Source organism: Melopsittacus undulatus, chromosome 7 (assembly GCF_012275295.1).
Source record: "Melopsittacus undulatus isolate bMelUnd1 chromosome 7, bMelUnd1.mat.Z, whole genome shotgun sequence".
Classification (NCBI taxonomy): Eukaryota; Metazoa; Chordata; class Aves; order Psittaciformes; family Psittaculidae; genus Melopsittacus; species Melopsittacus undulatus.
The window spans coordinates 25561178-25583331 of NC_047533.1; the positions used below are offsets into that span (position 1 = coordinate 25561178).

General features: G+C 38.0%; 1 protein-coding gene across 1 annotated transcript in view; it reads left to right on the top strand.

The window, feature by feature from the left end:
• The first annotated feature begins 603 nt into the window (after window positions 1-603).
• The window catches only part of GRXCR1 (glutaredoxin and cysteine rich domain containing 1), a 38904-nt gene continuing 17353 nt past the window's right edge, over window positions 604-22154 (top strand). The window contains exons 1-2 of the mRNA XM_005149106.1: window positions 604-999; window positions 3129-3131. Of these exons, the coding sequence (XP_005149163.1) occupies window positions 604-999; window positions 3129-3131 (399 nt within the window). The remainder of the gene's footprint in view (window positions 1000-3128; window positions 3132-22154) is intronic.

The window sequence follows — 22154 nt, forward strand, 5'->3', positions numbered from 1 at the left end:
AAGTGTTTTGATGAAAGAAACGTGCCCATCTCTGACTCCTCTTCAAGTCTTCAATTTCCCCCTCAGTTGTAATCATAGAATCAATTGGTTGGAAAAGAACTTTAAGATCATCAAGTCCAACCTTTACCCTAGTACTGTCAAGTCTATCACTAAACCATGTAGAAAACAGGTTTGACCTGCAGATCTTGTGAAAAGCTCTTCCTCTTAGTCTTTCTCAGCAAACAAAAACCGTGTTATATAAACCTGTGTAGTTTCTGTTATTTGGTTTATCACGTGTGATTTTGAATTTTTATTTAAATCAATAAATACAATTTCTTCCTCTCTTTCTTTCTTTCTTAGTGCCAAAAAGTACACAATGGCTTTTTAATATTTAATTAATGGGATCGTTTTACAGGTTTTAGTTTAAAGGTAACCATATCACAGATACATTCATTATTAATTGCAGAATGGCAGTGTATCTTCTTGGGAACCCTCTTTAGTATAATATGAGAACCCCTGTCAACAGAAAACAGTGCTGATATTGTTGTTAAGTGTGACAAACTGGCAAATGCAATGGGCACCACACTGGAACAATGCAAACTGCTCATATCAATGGAAGAGGCGATGTTTAAAAGTGAGGTGAAGGGAGACAGCGAGAGGCTATCAAGGAAGGTTCGATTCCGTGTTGCATCCTCGCACAGCGGGAGAGTGCTGAAGGAGGTGTACGCCGATGGGGAGGCTGCTGACTCACTGGACTCTGAGTATGCTAGTAGCTCGGAGACTGACCAAACCAGCCGGCTGAGTGAAGTGGATGGGCAGCAGAATGGACATGTAGGGTCTGAGTGTGACGAAAATGAGAATGAGCAGGATGACTTGCTCATTTTAGTCAGAGCCACTAAAGAGAAAGGTTTTGGTACAAAGCGAGTCAACATCCTCAGCAAAAATGGCACAGTCAGGGGAGTCAAGCATAAAGTCAGTGCTGGTCAAGCCCTCTTTGATAATTTGGCAAAAGTATTTCAGGTAGGTGATGTGGTTCTGCTGGATTTAAGCCCTTTGTCTGTCCCTTTTAACTCCCTGTGTTATTCTTCCCTTTGTCCAAACCTCTCTCATTTTTGATTTCTCAATATTATGCTTCATTCCCATTGCTATCCACTTGCTGCTGTTGTGCAGAAGGGGCTCATTGCTCTTTCTGGTGCACAACAGCTCCACACTCCAAATTGACTGAACCTTTTCTTTGAAAATTGACCTAAGGTTTGCTGAGTTGAAATGTGTAAGTTGTACTTTCCACGTATGGACCAGGAAAGAAACATAACTTAGGAATTAACTGGGGGCTTTATTGGAGATCTCTATAGATCCGCTGTACACAGACAGATCCTGTTTCCACTCCTATTATATTAATCCCAATGAGTTTACAATATTATCTGCTGTCCCCCATATGTAAATATGTATACTTGCAAATTTCATTGTATTTAAACTGCAGAGTAGATCAAATTAGGTGCAGGATGGCAGCAATGATGATTTTCCCACATGAAAATTTATGAGGAATTAAATGGTAGACAGTGGTCTCTTACTAATACCTGTTTTCCATTTATTTTGTAGAAGGAACAGAATATCTGTATTTGAAACAGTATATGCCATACTGATGCTTTACACAGAGAAACAGAGGCCTCAGAAAAATCAAGATGAAAGTTCTAAAAAATTTAGCTCATATATATAATTTATCTATATATACTATTCAAGCCTTTAAATCATTAATATACCATTGAAAGAGCAACAAATATGAAACCAAACACTTTCTAAAGGTTTTTATAATAAAAAATTATGAAGGTCAATTAAATTAACCTGTAATTGGTTTCAAGGCATTGTTTTAAAAAACATTTATGCAGTTTTAAAGCATGAGGAATTTGATATCAGTAATGAATTTTTGTGAATTCAAATGAAATCTTCTAAAGTTATTTTGCACTTTGAGACTAAGTAATTTTGTAATTCATTTAGGAATGGCAATAGAGTAACAGTTTCTTGCTTCTGAGTATAAATTTATACTCTATGTTGTACATAACTTATAACAGTCTTTCTGTCAATACCAAGGTTCTTGTGAAAATTGGATGTTTCAAAGATGAATTAGCTGCTCATTTCTGTTCTTTACATCACTTAGCACTCAAGTAGCTTGCTCTCTTTCAAGCCACTCACTGAAGTTGTCCTTGAGTTCTCTACTCTGATAAAATGTGTAAAAAACTCACTTTCTCTAAATAGGTATGAGTTAGGAAGTATTAACTGGAGCATGTCTGGGTTCCTCTCCAAACTTGATTCCTAATACTTTTCTATGTTGTTTCACTACATGGAGTACATCATTCCATCTCAGTAGCCTCATTCCCTCCTAAAAGCTTTTTTCTGCTCCGTCAGTGACACCCAGATAAGAAATTTGAATCAGCTAAAAAAAGGGCCCATTTGAAGACATATGTACTTTATTAGTGTCCCTGTCACCATGCTGTTTCTACCTCTGGTTTTGGGTTGGAAGTTCTTCAGACGAGGTTCATGAAATCAATGTACTTTGATTTCAGTGTTCTTTCTTTTATTCCTAGCAGAGCTACAGCTAGAACCAGCACTATTGCCATGAGGTGTTTTGCTGGAAGAAAGTAATACTTGAGAGAAGGCATAGCCATTTGGTAACTTCATGAAATTCTATGTTGGTTTACCACAGTCCATAATTAAAACCTGCAAAATACTGAATGGTTTACAAGATGATGAGGATCTTGTATTGACATTTTAGAGCAGAAGAAAGTGGAAGAATTAAATTGTCAGGTGAAAATAAACAAAACAGTTTTTCATTGAGTATGTAATTAAATTTCAGTATTCTCTGTTACAGGCCAAAATAATAGAATCATAGAATCACAGAATCAAGTAGGTTTGTAAAGACCTTTAAGATCATTGAGCCAAACCATTATCCCAGAACTGCCAAGACCACCACTAAACCGTACCACTGAGGCCCTCATCTACACAGTTGTTGAACACTTCCAGGGACAGGGATTCCACCACTTCCCTGGGCAGCCTGTTCCACTGCCTGACCACCCTCTCTGTGAAGAAAATTTTTCTAATATCCAATCTAAACCTTCCCTGCACAGCTTGAGGCCATTACCTCTTGTCCTGAGCAGGTTTTGAAAGCAGATGAGGGAAAAAAATGGGAAACTCAGCAGCTTCTGCTTCGGCAAGTCTGGATGGCTGATTTCCAGAAGTACCTGTATATTCTTACTTAAAGCATCTACTGGATCAAAGACATAATAATACAGAGAACATAATGATTTGAGGTTTCTACACAAGTTCCTATTAACCCAGAGATAAGAGTCTAGTGAAGCAGAATGACAATTTGCATATCTTTTATGTCATACTGTGAGCCAGTTTTCTATGCCACGTGAACGCAGAGGAGAGCAGAACACAAGGGCTCGCTTTGGGATTGATTTGGAACTGTCTGATCCCAATGTGAAATCTGATCAAAATCCATCCAATTACAAGTGAAGTAATGACCTTCAGGATGAATTTAGAGGATGATTTCTAGTTTTCTGTAAGTATATTCCAGATAAGTAATTGCACGGTAATGCCACTTAGAGAGCACTAGAATTCTTTATTCAAATATATAACAAAATAGAAATGTGTCTTTATTAGAAGATATAACTCAAAATCTCCTGATCTGGGCATTTTTGTAAGTTCTCTCCTTGATTGTGGAAGGTCATCTGCAGTTACATGTTTCATTTTTCTCTTAGATAAGCAACATCAGGTGTATAACAACAGTTAACATGTACAAAGTCCCTCGTCCCTGAGGAGAGCCCATCTATGCCCCTTTGATGATTCATTACATGAACTCATTATACATGTCTCAGAATCAGTGTCAAAGCAGATACTTATAAACTCAGAGTATGCACATGAATTCTTGACAGTCCTAAATCCAGAGCACTGATAAATTCTTGAATGCAAACACTTCTTATTCTTATTTAATGGATCACTTATTAACTAAAATCTGCATACAGGAAGCCAGATACTGAGTATGTGTGTATCCTGTGACCCTGAAACTAAATTTTTGGTGATTTTCTGCAGTGTCAGCATTCTGATCCCTTGCAATGACTGCATCCCTGGATGTGAGCTGCTCCAGTTCTGTGACAGAAAAAGTCCTGTCCTGCACCACTGCTGAAGCTGCTGTGAGCCCAACAGGAGCAACTGTGTGTGACTAGGACCAGCATGGCCCTGGGGACAGGGTTGGATAGGGCAGGACATGTCCAGGGATTTTCTCAGATTCATGGCAGGACATTCTGTGGGCAGAAAGGTGCAGGAGAGGCCAGCCTTATTGATGCTTACAGGGATCATGGTTTCCATGGCAATCTCTCCAGCCTTTCCCTCCCAGGGGTGGATGCCATAAGGAGAGCGTTGACATGGCAACCACATCCTGGGGTGGATCCTGCTTGGTGGAGCAGGTGGAAGGCCAGTCAGTGATCATCAGTGGAGGGCAGGGATGGTCACATATGTCCACCTGTCATGTGCACCTATCTTGGGACTGGAGGAGTGGCCTCCTACAGGGCTGGCAATACAGTGATCAAACAGTTGAGAATATTTTATTTGTAAAAAATGTGCACTACTGAAAAACCTGGATAACAGAAAGGATCTGGAGCTCCCAGTTTCCCTGTTCATGCACCTCCTTGGTATAAGTGAGATTATCTCCTGCTGAAACACTAAAACTGATGGCATCAGCAGCTCTGGAACTGACCTGGGATGTAACCTGCTAATTGCATAAGAAGCATAAGTCCCTTCTCTGCATATCCAAAGCAACTGTGGTCTTATTTCAGAACATTACTAAAATTTTATTTTCTAATGCTTGAAATACTGTTAAAGTGCAGATGGATATGAGTATTTCCTAAATTTTCCTATAGAAAGTAGTAGAGAAATGGTTCTTGTTTCATTGAAATAAATGTAATTCTCTTCATTACCAATTTTTATGACTAGGCAAACCCTATGAAGTCTTCCAGGTGACACAAAGCAAAAATCCTTGGGTTGCCTGCACTAAGTAGTGCAGCAATCATTTCATGCCAGACCGCCTTTCCTTCAATGTAATGGAGCTCAGCCAAATGTTTTACACAGGTGTCTCCTCGTTTGCATTATTTCAGCATGGGTCTTTTCCTCCGTTTCCATACTTACACTGCTGGCCTTCCAGCTTCCTCTGAAAGGTCACCTTCTGCTAAATTAGCTGCAGATCTCACTCTCATGCAGCACCTGCTGACGTCTATTATGAAAGGGCAGGCCTGGTTAACAAATGTGATTAATGCCTTTGTGAACATTGCATCAGAGGGGATATAGGTCAAAAGTCAGACATAATGTACCTTGTCTTTACCATATTTTCCAGCTCAGTGTCTCAGGTAGAGCTAACATCTAAGGTTGCCAAGTGCAAGTCAGTGTTGAGCCTCATAAAGAATTAGCTTATTAATGCTTAGATAGAGAGATAGGAAAGACTTAAGAATTGGGTGGAAGCTTGTTTAGAAGAGAGCTTCTGAGATGGTTAGTTTCACCTTCACAGTTCTTTACTTGTAGGTGACCTGCGAAAGTGAATACACAGCAGGTCATGCAGAGTTTACAGATCACCAGGGCTAGGTGATACCATAGAGAAAATAAAATTAAAGTCAGCAGCAAAAACAACTGTCTCCCAAAGAAGGCAGATGCAGAAAAGTGCTGTTAAGGAAAGTTTCTGGTTCAATAGTACAAGCAAAGGTTCTAGGGTGAGTGGCGCATTGTATACCACTCCAGTCTTTGGTGTATCTATCACTACAATCCCCCAAACTCTGGGGAGAGGAGAGGTCTGCACTTCCAGTGGAGAAACCATGACGTTGTCCTCCTCAGTTCTTTGGCAGATGATCAGAGCTGTCACTCCAGCATCACTGAACTGTGAACTCACAGACTTCTGATAGGACTGGACTAAGACTGTAAAAGGTCTCCTGAATGTTCCCTTCATGTTTTCACCCATACACACTGATCTGTGACTCCCAAGTAGGCATAGCTTGTAAAATGAAAATACATGCTTGTACCTACTAATAGCAATGTTAGGTAAACCTGACAATAACCTAAAGCCAAGGCATTTGCTGTGGTCGTACCACTTACATGGGTGAAGATGAATCCCAGGAGCTGTAGGTATGTAGGTACTTCCTCTGAGATATAAAGTTCCAGTCTATGCTTCTAGTGCTAGCAAGTCTAGAAAACTAATTATTGAACAGTGTCACACTGAAATCCACTGAAGAACAGGAAAAATTGTAAGGCATCAAGTGATTATGAAAAGTAGGTTTCTGTTGTTACAGAACAACTGTTGGAAAGACAACTGGATCACCACTGGAACAGGCATCATGTCCTTTCACCACTTCCTTTGTGCTTTCCTAAGTGCTTTGATCTGTGATCACAGTGCATGGGACAGTGTTTCAGCTAATTCAGCTGATTAAGTCACAGTTAAACCAGGCAGTTTCTGGAGCTGGTGGGTGAACAGTCATGCTGATTTAAAAAGGAAGATGTTTGGGTTGGTGAGATTTTAAAAGGAGCTTGGGGTTAGTCAGTACTTAGGATATTGTATTGGCATTTATTGTTCTCATAGAATCCTATAAATCAGCTGTAAAACACTGAGTCAGACAAGTCTATTACTAGACTGTTCATGATATTTTAGGGCTTGCTGCTATTGGACTTGACATATATTTGACATGAACTTGAAATGATCATTAAATAGACTTTAAACCTCTGAAAGTGATATACAAACTTTGAGTTAAAAATGTAAGTAATAGATAACGGATATCCCGACTTTTCAGCACACTCAACACTAGGAAGCTTAGCAATAAAACCATGGTTAAATTTGCCTCTTCTTCAAGAGTGAATCAATAACTGAAGGAAAAAAAAGTTGTTAAACTTCTGTGCTGGTGGTCTGATAGGCATGCACTGGACAAGTGTCCAGAGCACCACATGGCCTCCAGGTTATCTTTGCTGTGATGCATCTTGATCCTTAAATGAAGATATATAAAGGAGGACACTGTTCTTGAGACACTCAGGTGCACTGTATGAGACAAAGCAGAAGGAAGCCCTGAGACAATAAATATTTCTGTTCTGCATTCACATATGTTTCTGCTTCAGAAGATATAAAAAGCATGTACTTCATTTGCTTCTTGAATCACACCTATATTTACAAGTGAGTGAAAATTGTTATGACACTGAATTAATATTTTTCCACTCCCTGCAATATCTTTATCTGTTTAGCATAGGCAGTGACTATGTAAAGTGCAAGACAACTGAGAATTAACTTTCACAAATTTTGCAGTAGATGTCAAGCATTAGTGGCATGAGCCATACAATTCTGAATCTGTGCACACCTGTCTTCCCTGAGACAGAGACTGAACTGACACACTTCCTAGTAAGGGTCTGTGAAACACACTGGAGTCTCACAGAATCACAAGATCAGCTAGGTTGGACAAGACTTTTAAGAGCATCAAGTCCAACCATTACCAGCAGGACTACCAAGACTAAGCAGTTATCACAGAGAGCCTTATCCACACGGCTTTTGAACATTTCCAGGGATCAAAGCAGCAGTAAGGAAAAGATAATTTTGCACTTCATTAGCACCTTCTCTCTTCTGTTGCTAGAAAACAGCTTATAACAACTGACTGGTACTGAGTAGTATTGTCTCAGGCTTGTCCCAGCCAGGGTCTCAGTGCCTGTGGTCTAAGCAGGTTGTGCAGCCTGTGGGACAATACAGAGCTGCTGCCTTGGCTGTGAAAGAGAACAAAATTAAATTGTTCCCTCTGTAAAACCTACGCCATGTGTCTACTTTCCCAAACAGAGTCATTTATTAATAAGCTTCATTCCCTGGCCTTACCCTTTGCAATACAAAAGGCACTGTACCAAAGAAGGTATGGTGATACTGCAGGGAATATCTATATACAGAATATGTAATGCTAGAGTGAACTAAGACTTCAGGTCTTCAGATTCAAAAAACCCAGACGTCTGTCTTAGACATCAAGATCCAAAACTGTGATACTCCAAACCTCTCTTTGGTGCCATCTTGTCTCAAATGCAGCAAAAGCCTTTTAGTGATGAAAATTTGACTAATGATCTGCCTTGGCCTTGTGTCTCAGTATCTCAAGTATTAACAGGACATGACAGCTACCTCCCACTCATGTCCCATGGAACCACAAAAACAGGCGTTTCTTTGCCTGTTTCACCTGCAGAGGACGCGATGCATTCCTAGTGGATCAGATCCTACACAAACTGTACATAAGCAGACGCTGCTTTGTACAAATCGTGTCTACAGGAGGCAGTGGTGGGAGTTATACTTTTAATTAGACAGTCACAAGACAGCATGAATAAGTTACTGGAGCAGGAGTGGGACACAGGCTTGCTGATTCTCAACTTGCCATAACAAATACTACTAATATACAGCATCATGCTTGACTTCATTTCTTTCTTTCCCGCCCTTATGCATTATAGTGATGGAATTGCGTCAGCATGGAGATATTCTATGAAAAAAGCTAGAAAAGCTGTGATTTGTTTGCTAGGGACAAGAGGTAGAGAGGAGATTGAATCCAGATAGTCAAGACATGAGAGACTGCGAATAACCATGTTTTCCCTTGTTTCATCCTTTCTCTTTAAATCTAAAAATAAATTTGCTTTCTTTTTGAAAGAAAGAAGCAGTGTACTTGCTTGCAGGCAATGGATGTGAATGCCAAATGGAAAAGGATTCCTCCTAGTTGTACTAAGTGGGATTCCTGAATCATATTGGCCTCAGGAAATTCTCTGAGCTGAAAATAGTAAAAAAATCAGAGAGTATTAAAAGGAAACACCATATATGCTTGTCATCCTCTTACTTTTAATTATCTGTCTGATAGAAAACCTGGAATACCAGATGAACACTAAGTCCATGCCTATGTAGTGCTCTGGGACTCTTGCATAATGTGCCTTTGTGGAACTGCTCAATAAGGTGCTCAATCTTTGAATTAACATGGAAAATTCTTCATCTTACTTCAAATGGACTTGAAAAAGAGTAATGCTATATAAATAGCCTATGAAAAAAATCTTAGGATACCAGTACAGAATATCTTCTATTTATACTAGCAAGTTTTTTTTTTTTTTCTGAATTCCCTGTTACAACAGAGATGAAAAAAAATGAACTGATTACTGTTAATCATTATTAGTAACAATAACCCTTCACTTTTTCTAGCTGTGGAGCTCAACTCAGTAACTCAGCAGGACAATTAGGAGAATATTTTTTGAAATATTCTTAAAACTAGGAATGTCAAGAAAAGCCGGGGCTATTCCCAACCTGCTAGCTCCTTTGCTCCTGAATATCTTCATGCATTTGGCACAGCACATACAAATTTTGTGGAACACATAGACCTGAAATAAATTGCCTACTAATATGAGCTGTTCTATATGCTTAATTGCTAACATAATTTTTGGTCATTGACCCCTATTTTATGTACAAACAAATGACTCTGCAAGCAAATATTTAAGGGTCCTCATTGCATCTCAGTGTCTTAGGTGTGTTTTAGTTAGATTTACAAATATGGAAGTAAATATTTGGCTACATTGGGCCAATGTGTCACAAGATCGCACAGCTGTGCAGTTGTGCAATTGCAGAAATAGGGTAATAAGGAAGATGAAGCATAGCTCCATTATTAAAAAAAAAAAAGTTCAACAAAGTGAGGAAGTTTTACCTTAGTGGCATGATTCTCCAGGCATGAGCTAATGCATTGGTTTCATGCCATTAGAAGGCATCAGCAAAGTTTGTTTAATAAGTTAACTACATTACAATTCCATCTAGTTTACAGATCTCAGAACTCTCTGAGTTCTGAACTAGGATTTGCAATTAGTTACACTAGAAATCTGACACAAACTAGACAAATATACATGTACATATGCCATAGTTACTGTGTTACAATGACTCAGGGAAAGTGTGTTTTAGCAGTTGACCAAAACCACATTTTAGGAGTCACCTGCTGCCAATTTAATTGGCACATAGGTGTCATTGAAGACTATTTCCTTCCCTAAGAGAGAAGAAATGATGCCATGATTTATTTGCAGATAACACTTGCGAGACTTCTCTGGCCTGTCAGCAGCCTCCTCTGACATTTGTCTCCCAGTATTGACAGTTTATTACTTGCTACACCAACACAAGGTACATGATTAACAGCTTAAAATAAAGAAATAGTCAAAGAAATACAATTCTTTTATTTATTTATTTATTTATTTATTTATTGGGGTTTTTTTAAGTTTTCTGGAGCTTCAACCTGTTTTTGGAAGCATCATAAATTTATAGCTTAAGTTCAGTAAAATGTGCTTCAGAATGGAATTTGCAGCTAGTGAGAAAAGGGTACAGCTTTAATTCATTAAAATCTTCGTCATTGCTGCAACATCCAGTACTAGGTAGTACAAAGCATGAAACTCAGATCTCACTGAATTTTTCTAAAACCTGATGATAAATAGTAGCAAAGCATCCCCATTCTGTTGATTTTGAAAAGGAGCTGGAAAAATACATCTCCCCATCCAAACAAGCTAATATTGTGGTTTTGCTTGACAGAGAGTTATGTTGTGGAGAGGCTGCCACAGTGCAACTCTTTACAGACTCCATCATGCAAAGCAACAGAAATGGTCACAGATGAGCAGCTAGATTCAGTGAAGTAGAGAATCATTTCACACATGGCAGAAAGAAGACAGGAAAGCCATCATTCATTGCTAGTGCACATTGTGGAAAGCATTTTAACAACCGTAGTACAATTTTGCTTTGGAACTATATCTGGAGACACCATCCATCAATAATGTCAGAGGAGATTGTCTTCGGTAATGCAGAAATACCACACACAGGCTTGTTCTTTCTCCAGTTCTTACAAAGAAATATAGAAAATCTTACTGGCCAATACTTGCACATTATATATTCTGCATTGACAAATTAGTCAATGTTGGTGCAAAGGCATAGAAATTTTTCTTTGGGATTGACTCCTGCTAGCCTTGCTTGGAATGCTACTGATTGATAATCATCTAACAAGCTTTAAAAGTACTAAGAATTGACAGCAGTCATACACTATTACTTAAGAAAAGACTATTTCTCCATATAACTTCTATAAGACAGAAAGCAGTCAGTTTCTAAATCTGCAACTGAAGTTACAGTGTTATAAAGAAAATGGGGTCTTTTCTTGCCCAGCTTCTCATGTCCTGCTCTTGGTTTAATAAAACTAAATGCAAAGGACTCTGCCGCCTAGCTCCACAGCAACTTCGAAGCATTCTGTTGCTGTTCAAGTGGAGAATGCCATAAGAGACAAAGTGATAGACACAGCAAAATATGAGACCTTTAAACATTATTGCTGGAGTTTCTGCCACGTATCACAGGTCTTAATGTGCCTCTTGAGAACTTCCCTTTCCAGGTGTGGGCTGATGCTTTCAATCATATTCTCAAACATGCAGCTGATAAGTCTAGTTGCTCTTCCAAATCCCACCATGAGCCAAAAATACAGCCACCTGATATAGTCCTTCCAAGCCCAAACTTAAGCTGTCATGAAGATTTAAAAGAGACAGACATTTTTAAATTACTTGTTCAGTAAATAGATTCTGATCATTTAAATCTGTCTGCAAAATTTTGCCTTTGCATCTAGTGTTTTTGTATTTGCTGGGTGGTCAGGCAAACAGACAAACCTATCTGCCTGGTACATGATGTCCTCACGGATCCTCATGTGAGATACCATGGAGTAGAAGGGCACTTTTACAGGCCAGTATTTGCAGTTGGATACAGGTGACTGATACTATCTTTTTGGTTTTTTGTTGTTTTTTTTTTAATCTGCTGCCACTGATCAGGAGCAGCCTTGAACCATGTAATTTCTTCAACCAGGTTGTTTTATCCTTCGCTGCTCCAGCAGCTCTCATTTGAAGTCACAACAGATAAGGGCAAGAGTTGTCAAAAGAGGAGAGATGTCTAGTGAATTTTCTGACTTGTCTTTCATGCTGTCTCAATTCTCATTTTGGCATGTCACAAGGTAACACTGGCGGAAGTGTAATCAGTTTGGAGTTTCAGCATTGTTTGAAGATGTGACATAATATTAGACTAAAGGTTATTATTGATTTTTCTTGCTGCAGGGGATTAAATGATATCTATGCAAAGGAGACACAAATATTTTTCCAAAAGAAAATCAGCCAGTTTAATCACCTCAGTATCTGCATATGTAGTCATACTCCTTGACAAGAACATATTTAACTCTATGACATGGTATAGATTTTAATCCTATTATATGAACATTATGATATGAAAAGCATGATTATATGAATATCAATTTTTGGTTTATTTTAAAAATAGACATCTTTGGACCAAATTCTGAATCAGACTACAGCATAGAGCTGTTCACACTGACCTTGCTGAAAAATTACCCCAGTCACAGATATGATATACATGGTATAATAAACTTGGCAGTTATTTTGACTAACAGGTTTAGGAGCCAATGTAAAGCATACAACATGGTACATTCTTATTTTAGCTGTTTGGTTAAAAACTAATTAAAAAAAGGTTACACCTTAGGGTTTTTTTTCAGCAACAATATTTGTAACTCTGCTCCATGGAGATGTGTTCTGTTTTGCTCACACAGAAATGGTGGATGAGACATCTGTACTCTTTTGTACACCAAAAGGGTAGCAGCCACAGTATAGGCTATTCTAGGGCAGAGCTGGTTTATGTATGCTGGCTAGGAGTTGTATCCTCTACTTCTGTACCAAAATAATCAAGCCCTTTATCTTTCCTTTTGGAATCTATTGTATGAGAAAAGGAATGAAGCACTGTATGTATGCAATGCAGAAGGATCTTTAGTTTAAAGAAATGAAGATTGAGTGTATAACTAGTCATTAACTACTCAAGGTTTGAAATGGAGGTACCAAAGTACTAGGTATTATTAAGTAATGAGATAGCTGAGAGTGTAGTTCCAATTAGATTAAGTAATATAGGAGGGAAACAAGGTCCTTCATCACTCAGTGCTAATACAGAACAAAATAGTGCTATAACAAGAGATTCCATTTCATCACTCCTATATATTGAGTGATAAGACTCTTTCACTGAGAAGTAAAGACTGAATCAGCACTTTATCAGCACTTTGTTGCACTAAGCATGGTTTAACTTTGCCTCATTCAAAGACCTGTGCAAAATTTGACAGGTTGCAGAGTGCTTTGTGACCCTATGTGAGTGAATGCCCTGTGTCCATCTGCACAATGGTCTTCCTTAACTGTGCAGTACAAATGACAACTTCACCTTTTACAGAATAGCGTGTTTTTATCTCAGGCCAGATGAGTAACATTTTAGGTAAAATTTTAGTTGTATGAAGTGTCAGGAAGGAAAAAAATACATTTGTCAGATGTTTGGAAATGAAAACGAAGCATAACGGGAGGGGCAGGGTTTCCTAGTTGTGTTCAACAGTCCTTGGGAATTTCAGGATCTCAATGCATCTCACTTTAGCTTCCATTCACAGGAACAGAGTAAAAGAATAACTTTTGACAGAAAACTTTTTATCTGCCAAACTTAAAAAAAAAATCAGGTGTTCCAAATCAAAAACAGACTTCATTTAACTCTTTCCTCTGATTTTATTTCCTAGGAAGATCAATTGTGAAGAATGGATTGTAATTTTGAACTTTCTCTGCAATTGCAGTTGAGAATGGCACCTTATTTCATGTATTACCTTCTTTAGTTGTATTCTGAGTGAGCAGAAGTAGTTCTGTTGTATAAGTCAGACTGACTCTAAGATGTAATTAACCCATAATGAAAGGCTGAAATATCTGCCAATGGAAATTTAGTAGATTTTCAACTGAGTTAAGTCTAACTGACGTGGTCTTTCCTGAACACCAGTTTTTATATGCTGATTATCTTTAACACTAAGAAAATCACCAGTTGCAGCACAGGTGCAAATAAGTCAGAAGTCATTCTTTCTTGGACTCTTGTGCTCTTTCCTGCGATATTCTGGTATACTGAAAGTAAGTCTCAGGAAAACAGATCCATTCACCATGCAAAGCATAGCCTCGCAAAGAAGAAAGAGCCATGTAAAATCATAAGCAGGAACTCACCAGCTAAACATTTTATTCACCAGATGGAAATATGATGAATAAGCTCAACAGCCTAGAATTCATTTTCATAGACCACTAATGCCTTTTAATTAACCAAACTGAAACTGACATTTGAAAACTATAAAGGGGATCACTGCATGAGTAAACTGCACCTGGCTATGTTTAAATGTAAAAGGACTGAGTCAGACCCATGTGGTTTTTTATTATTACTATTAGCATCTGTCAGTGTCTGTAGCCGTATAAGGATACATAGGGAGTATTTTAGAAAGCATAAACGAGGGTCTCATCAAAGAGAAGAGAAAAGAAAAAGAGAGAAGGGATATCAATCTTTGTTTTTTTTTTTTTTTTTTTTTTTTTAAACAACCTTTATCTGCCTGCCATAGAACACTAAACAGGGTTTTCCAAAGCTGCTGCCAAGTTAAAGAGAAATGGGCTAGGGCAGGCATAGTAATTTTCATGACAGCCATTTGCTGCTGATAAACACAAGTGTTTCTCTGCAGTATGAAATGTTTTGTTGAGTGAAGCAGCAGTCTTTACAGACAGATGGGGTCAGCATTCACCTGATCTATCAAACACCTCTATCTTTAACTGCTCCCCTCAGCAAGTCCTCCTCTAGTTCACTTCTGGGTAAAGCTATCCTTATAAGGATGTAAGTACCTTACCTCAAAGAGGACATGAGCTCCTCAGTGATCCTTCCCAAACAGGCAACTAAAGATTCAAACATCTGAACAGTGTGATAAATAAGCAAAAGAAAAAGCTGCTTATAACAAGAGAAAATAGGATTTGGTCCCCACAGCTAAGGATGCTGTTTGGGACAAATGTAGTGTGAGGTTTTGTTGTTTTTTAATAATTCTGGGTGACATCCTGAGAAATGGTACATAAGTAAATAGTAAAACTACCACCAAAGTCTGTGTAAGTAACAGGATGTTTCCTCTCAAGACAATTAAACATATTTGAAAAATCCTATTTGTATTACTGAAAAGCAAGCCCTAATGTAACTTGAAATTTGGGCTGATAGTAAGAAAAATAACTTCACAAGAAAAATAACTAGTCACTTACCCAATTATTTCACAAAAATATAGCAAGTCTAGATATATTTAACAATTCTTTTGGGTAGTCATAACTCTTTCAAGTTGACCTACATGCTCTCTTTTATTTCCAGACCTCTTGTTTTGAATAGAACCAGAAAGCAGGAAGGCCCAGAAAAAATGAATGCAAAAATGAACATTTTTAAACTTTAAAGTTCCAATTTATTCAAGTTTGATTCTTATTTTACTGAGTCTATTTCTCCCTGTTGCTAAAGAGATAGAAGTAAAATAAACACTGATCAAATGTTGAATAATAATTATTATTCATTATCCTACATTTAACTGTTATCACTAGGTTGTAATTCGCTACTGTTAATAGGAAATAAAATGGAGGACAAATCTTCTAATAGAGACCTATTCTCAGCTTTCCAGGGCTTGCACATTGTTTGGAATTGTATAATTAATACTAACATTCTTTTCATGATCCATCTGCTATCTGTTGTTTCAGTTCTCTGGTCTTCTACGCTATTTACAGACGTAGCTTTAGGCAGGCAGATGCTATGCAGCTCAAGCCATACATTATTAATTTACTGACAGCAGCATTTCTTTAGGTGACATATAGTAGGCTTGTTTTTTTTTTCCTTTCCTTACCTTAATTAGTTTCTGTTTGCCAGGTATGTTGGAGAAATAACGATGACCTCCCGATTTGCCTGTTCTCTGACTAACTTCATGCTGTCTTTTAACAGGCACAGAAAATGGGTAGGGATGATAAATTGTGAATGTACTATTTTTATGTTCAAATTCTATTTGAATTCCTGATTTTCTGGACATTTAAAGATGCCTGCGCCTTTCTCATGTCAAAGCCACATTGCATAAGCTGTTATGCTGCTGTTCTGTGATCAGTCTTCAGAAAACTATCTCAAGGCAAACAGCTGCAGACAGCCAAAGTAGAAATTTAGCTTTTTTTCTTTCATTGTTTTTCTTGTTGATGTAACGCAATCATAAACCCTCACTGGGCTAATTAAAAGGCTATATCCCCTTAGTTTTGCATACACCAGACATACTACTGGAGCCAAAATTAGTCTAATATGCAATGAAAGTTGGGGTCAAAATTTAGACCTAAACTAAAACACCTCCAAATGGTCACATGGTTTATGCAAAAATATTCATGTGATCTTCATATGACAGCATATGTGTGACACTTCCAGCAAGTAAGACATGTCCAGAAACCTGGAATCTGTGTTCAGTACAAATGCCTCTAGGTTTGATTTGTGAATGTCTATCTGATTAGTGTTGTGGGTTCTCTGGTGGGCTTCTGTCCCATTTTGGCTGATTCATTGTATGCCCAGCTCTATGGAAAAACAGGGTGGATGCACTGGCTACTTTTGTGCTGGCTCCATGGCCATCTCTGTCTCCCAGTTATTCTTGTATCCCTTGGGCAGCACAGGTTTCTAACTCTGACCTTACATAAATCTTAGGAAAGGATAAGGGCTGCACTTAAATCAGTTTCTCAATAGCTGCCAAAAATGTCAAGTGTAGCAGTGAAGAACTCTGTCTTGAGAGAATAAAGCAGAAAATGAGAGACAGAAGAAAGGCTTCTGCATGCTGACTGTGTTGGAAGAAGTACAAATCTCTCCTGGAGGCCCTCGGAAAACTGAGTGTTAAAGTCCTGAGAGATTACTTTGACCTGGAAGAGAGATGAAGAGTAATCAGGTTTGCTGGAGGGGTAGGAAATCTTAGTCTGCAATCCAATCAGTTCTCTGAAGTAAAGAGAAAGAAAAAAGGACTAGGGAAACATGAGGTTTGAATTATAGCTTGAAGTCAGAAGGTTTGGCAAAGCCAGGTGAATGGGAAGACATAGCCTGTTTTTTACACTGCACAGTAACAACACCTGTTGATGACCAAAATTAAGAATAATCCTTTTGTTCATTCTTTTGATTACAACTTAAAAATACCTGTAGGTTAACCACATCTATGGAGAATTTCCTCCCTAACTTTCTTTTAGCCAGAAAAACAATCTGTAGCATAATTTTCCATCAGAACTTCAGTCTTGACCACAAGGGAATTTGTAGATTCGCAAAATTTCTGCAGTTTTTACCATTTAATTTTCCTGAAATAAGCTCCTCATCTGGCACAGCCTATTTCTTAATAGGTGATACAAAAATTTAATAAACATTTCTAATTAGTATTTGTTTTATGCATTCAAGGACTCAAGTAGCAAATCAGAGTGATTATATATCCTGTAACACTGTAACACAATTTTTCAGAAGTACAGTGTTCAATTTCCTAGTCCAGCACTTACAGCAAACAAAGGGAAGTTTTTTATGTTGTCACTCACATTGTTCAAGTGAAAGCCATTTATCAAACATAGCAGATAATCAAACATTAGCAAAATTAGCTTATAACTCTTCTACTAATGCTGCACCTGTAGAAAACAATTGTTTCCATGGCTGGATGCCAGGTTACAGCACACTCCAATCAGTCTTTCAACAGAGAGTAGGCACAGAGGGCAAATATGGAATAACCTTTGCCAAAAAAAGTTCATTGTTAGAACAGGTGCTGGCTGAAGCTTGCATGGTATGTTCTCTATAGGTGAAGGTAGCTATGAAGTGTTTTCATATTAAATATACTTTAAAACAGTTATAAAAAGTGAAAACTATTATAAACAGCAGCATTTCCCCCTGAAAACCTGAGCTTGCTCTGCCTGAGAAAATGTCATATAGGTCAGTGTTGGTCATTGCCCCAAAAGAGCCATTTTGCAAATGCTGTGTTTATAAGTAATCTAGCACATTTCCTCTTGTATAAGAAGTCTTGTTACTCTGAAATGAATTGATAAGGGAAAAGTAGGGTAACAAGCTATTTGATGAATAGCATCAGAGCAATTTTGAACTTTGTTTACTCTTTCTTTTCCCTATTAGCTGATTTCAGAGCTGATACTACAGCTACTGAGCTAAGAGATGAAAGAACAAGCCTGGGTTGTGTTGTGGCCTGTGAAGGCAAAGATCAGTATCAGGAGAAGCAAGTGCACTTCCCTTGTGGGTTGAGGACACTTTGCTCACCTGATAAGCAAACACTGTATTTTGTAAAATGCATACAAACAGGAACTCCCATGCAACTTTAGCCGGGTGGATTGTCACTGATGTGTGCCCAAGGAACTGTGGTCCAAGACACAGAAAATCACTGTAATTTACTTCCTGTCAACCTTCTTAGTAACAAATATTTTCACTCTCCATAGTGTATTCTAGGAAATCCTGCTGTTTCATTCACTCTCTTTAATGAGTGCCTCACCAATTGCAAAGTATTCCCTTCATCACATTTACTTTTACATAGCTGAATCTTGGTTATTAATTTGAGCTAGTTAAAATCCTCCAAATATATCTGTATTATTAGACAGATTAATTGATGCAAAATAATCATCCATGACTTGTAATGATTGATATGCTCAAAAAACCTCTGAAGCAATGGGACAACACCAAAATCCTGATTTTAAGAGCTACTTAATCCAAGAAATATATGTTTCCAGAGACATATTTTGTAGGCAGGATCATTACACTGAAAGATAGCATATCAGGTTTCAACTATCTATATTGGTGTAAGATCCTACAGCACACTTTGCAAATGAAGGGGAAAGCTATATACCTTGCTGAAACTTAGTTTAGATATTTCCTGCCTGCTGCCTTAAAATCGCACTGGGAGTTTCCTGTGCAAACGGCAAAGTAAGAACTGAATCTGCCTGTCCTAAAAAGTAATTGCACATTATTTTTGCACACTGATGTATGAACACTTTCTGAAATGGGTTTCTCTGGCTATTACTGTTAAGAAAAGTGATGAATTATGTGTCAGATTTTTCAGATATGGACAGAGTAATGAGAATTTTCTTTGTAATGGTGGTGGCAGTTTCAAAGGTATTAGCAGTCCAAAGTTTATACAGGCCAACTGTAAAAAGATTACCTATGGGATCATTTGTCTGTCTCTAATATTTTATTGCTATTTGCTTTGTGCTTCCTAAAATTGCATTTTTCTTGGTGTCTTTGTAAGGCTGATGAGAGGGAAGAAGGATTCTAGCCAAGTGCATCACAGAGATCTCATTATTTTTAAATAATGAAAAAGTGAAATAAAATCAATAAAGTAACGAACATCCATGGTTCATCATTGGACTACCTAAGAAAGATTTTTCAACTGCGTTTTAGGGACAATGCAACAGTATTTTGTAAATTAACACTGTAAACTGTATTTCACTTACAAGCAACATTGTAGGCAGTTACATTAATAGATACATAATAGATACATACTTGATGAGAAGTGTGCCAGTTGAAGGCTTTTCACAACACACCAGGACTGTGTTGGAAAGCTTTGCATGAAAGTTGAAAAAGGGAGACCAAATTTTGGCAACTTTGTGGTACCTGTTGTTTCCAGAATGGTATTTTTGGCTGTTATCACTCTTTGCTGTAATATTTTTTTCTACTGCTCTTCATGAATAGATGGAGATTATGATGGTTGCATCATAAAAAGGTGTAAGAAAGATAACACTTCACTGAGATGTGGTTTGATTCTCTAAATGTTTACCTTTTATCAGCTATAAGATACATTAGTGTGCTAACTATGTAACATAAGATACTTCAGGCACCAAAAATACACTACCACTTCTTCTAAGTCACTGTATTTCCTTTGGAAAGAAAAAGAAAGATGAGATCTACTAATCTGACAAAGACTGTAAGGTATGGAAGACAGAAACACAACTTGTCCATTTTCAGGCCTCTTCCGTTGAATACAGGAACAGTTCAAGGTCAGCATGATGTGAAACAAGAATGTTGTACACTTCTTTTTTCAAAGAGCTTCAAGTGCCTCATGTAAACTGCAAAGAACAAAACCTCCTCATCTGGACTAGATGACCTTTGAAGGTCCCTTCCAACCCAAAATATTCTATGATTCTATGATTTTCAGTAGCTCTTTCTTCTTCCCCTTCTTTGTGGCAGTTTCCTTGCACAACAAATAAATACTTCTCTTTTCTTACAAACCTATGTGTCATTTCCAAGGGTCTTCCGAGAGACACTATATCTTTTCAATCTGGGAAGAATTTATTGGAGATGAGCAAATATGAACAGAGAATTAAAGAGCGAGCAAGCAAGAGAGCAACAAACAATGTATTACAGTGTTGTTTCTTCCTGGGACAATTGCAGACTAGTTTAGGATTGGTGACAGGATGATCTTTTGCTCCTGATTTTCAAAAGTTTTTTTATTGCTATCATATGCAGAATGGCATAAACAAACTAATAAGAAAATACTGATAGTTCTTCAACTGCTTGGCAAGTAAAAACCAATTAGGCACGGGAAGATACGGATCTTCTTTTGACTCCTTTGAATACTATAATAAATTTTTCCCTGGCTGAATTCCACAGCTGTGCCTTGTTGAACAAGAACTACTATTTTGCCAAGAGTCAGTGCCACACCTGTAGCAGGCAGTTTGACTTTAGTAAGTCTATGCAAGAAGAGGCACCAGGGTCTATCAGAGACCATGAACGAAAGGGAGATAACCTGTTCTCTTATCTGAGCTCTGGTCAGCTGAGAGCAGGATGTAGCATGGTTGTATTGGTGTCTGCTGGATGGACAGTAATAAGGACATTGGAGACAAGCTCAGCTGCAGTCTTTGTACTTTCTGAACCTGCTGATAGCTGAAACACTACAAAGAACAGGGAGAGGCAGGGTCATGCCCTGTACTCCTTTGCTCTGGTATTGTAAGTATTTTATCTGCTTTGAAACGAAAACAGTTTGACACCCCCTGAATGGCGATCTGAGCCAGAAGATACGTGGGAAAGCCTGCAGTGGCAGAAAAAAAGGTATGATGTTACACCGTATTATCTGAGGAACAGAAAGGTTAATAGCACACATGTACGTGGTGTCAGAGCATGGAAAGCTCTCCTGATTTCTTTTTTTTTTTTTACTCTTCAGTCAAGTGATTTTAGAATTAAAGGAACAATATAAATATCACACACAATATTATTACTATTTTTGTTATTTTCATCTAACCCTCTCCCCTCCCCCCCTTGATACAGCCTGAAAAGTATGAATTAATTACAGACATATACAAATATACAATACAAATGTCTTAGGTAAAATGACATCCTATATTTTTTTATGCTGCAGCTGATGAAAAATTTTGAGGATGTCAACCCTGAAGTAAAACTGTGCTTTTTTACAATCAGCAGTGTGTGGCAATTGTGTGGGTAAGAGAGACAGGGGTTGCTCAGGAGTTAGAAGATCAAAGAATTCAGGTTCTCCCAGGATTGCATTTTTCTGTGTAACTGTGACCAGCTCCTCAGTTATCTATCCCTATGAAACTGGATGATAAGGCACATTCCCTGAGTTGAAACCCTTGATCCAGCAGAGGAGCCTGAGCTCCTGTACAGTTTTTGGAAAATGATATTTTCCTAGGATGTTCTTTGTGGGTGAGGTGAGTGCCAGAATACAGGCACATGAGTATTTGTGCTGTTTTAAAAGCTGAAAAAAATGTGACCTGACTGCTTTCTTAGGGAAAACAAAACTAGTATCTTTATTTGGGAGTGTCACAGACTCTTTGGCTGCCTTATTTAGGAGTGCAGCTCTTGATGCTCTCGATTGTAAATTGTCATTGATAGACATTCCCAGCTTGCTGATGGTTATGAGGATCATAACTGGTGATATCATTCCATTGTAGACATCAAGTCCTACAGTTATGGTCCCTGTAGCTGCCAAAAACTGGATAAGAAAAAGTGCAGTGTTTTTGAAGTTATGTATTTAAGAGAAGGTGACATGAGTACATGAGTATACAACTTGCACTGTTGCAGAAATTAGTCTTTATTCCACTGAGCTTTGCTGATATGCAGTTTTCTGAATTTAGTATAGTTCAAGTTCTGAATATTCATAAATATTGATATAATGCCAGACACTTGAACACAGTGCAAACAGGACCTAATGTAATAAAGCACTTAAGAAAGTGCTTAAATTTAACTGTGCATTGTGATTTGCTGTGTGAGAGCCCATGGAGAGCTGGAACTGCAAACAGTTAAGTAGAAGGGA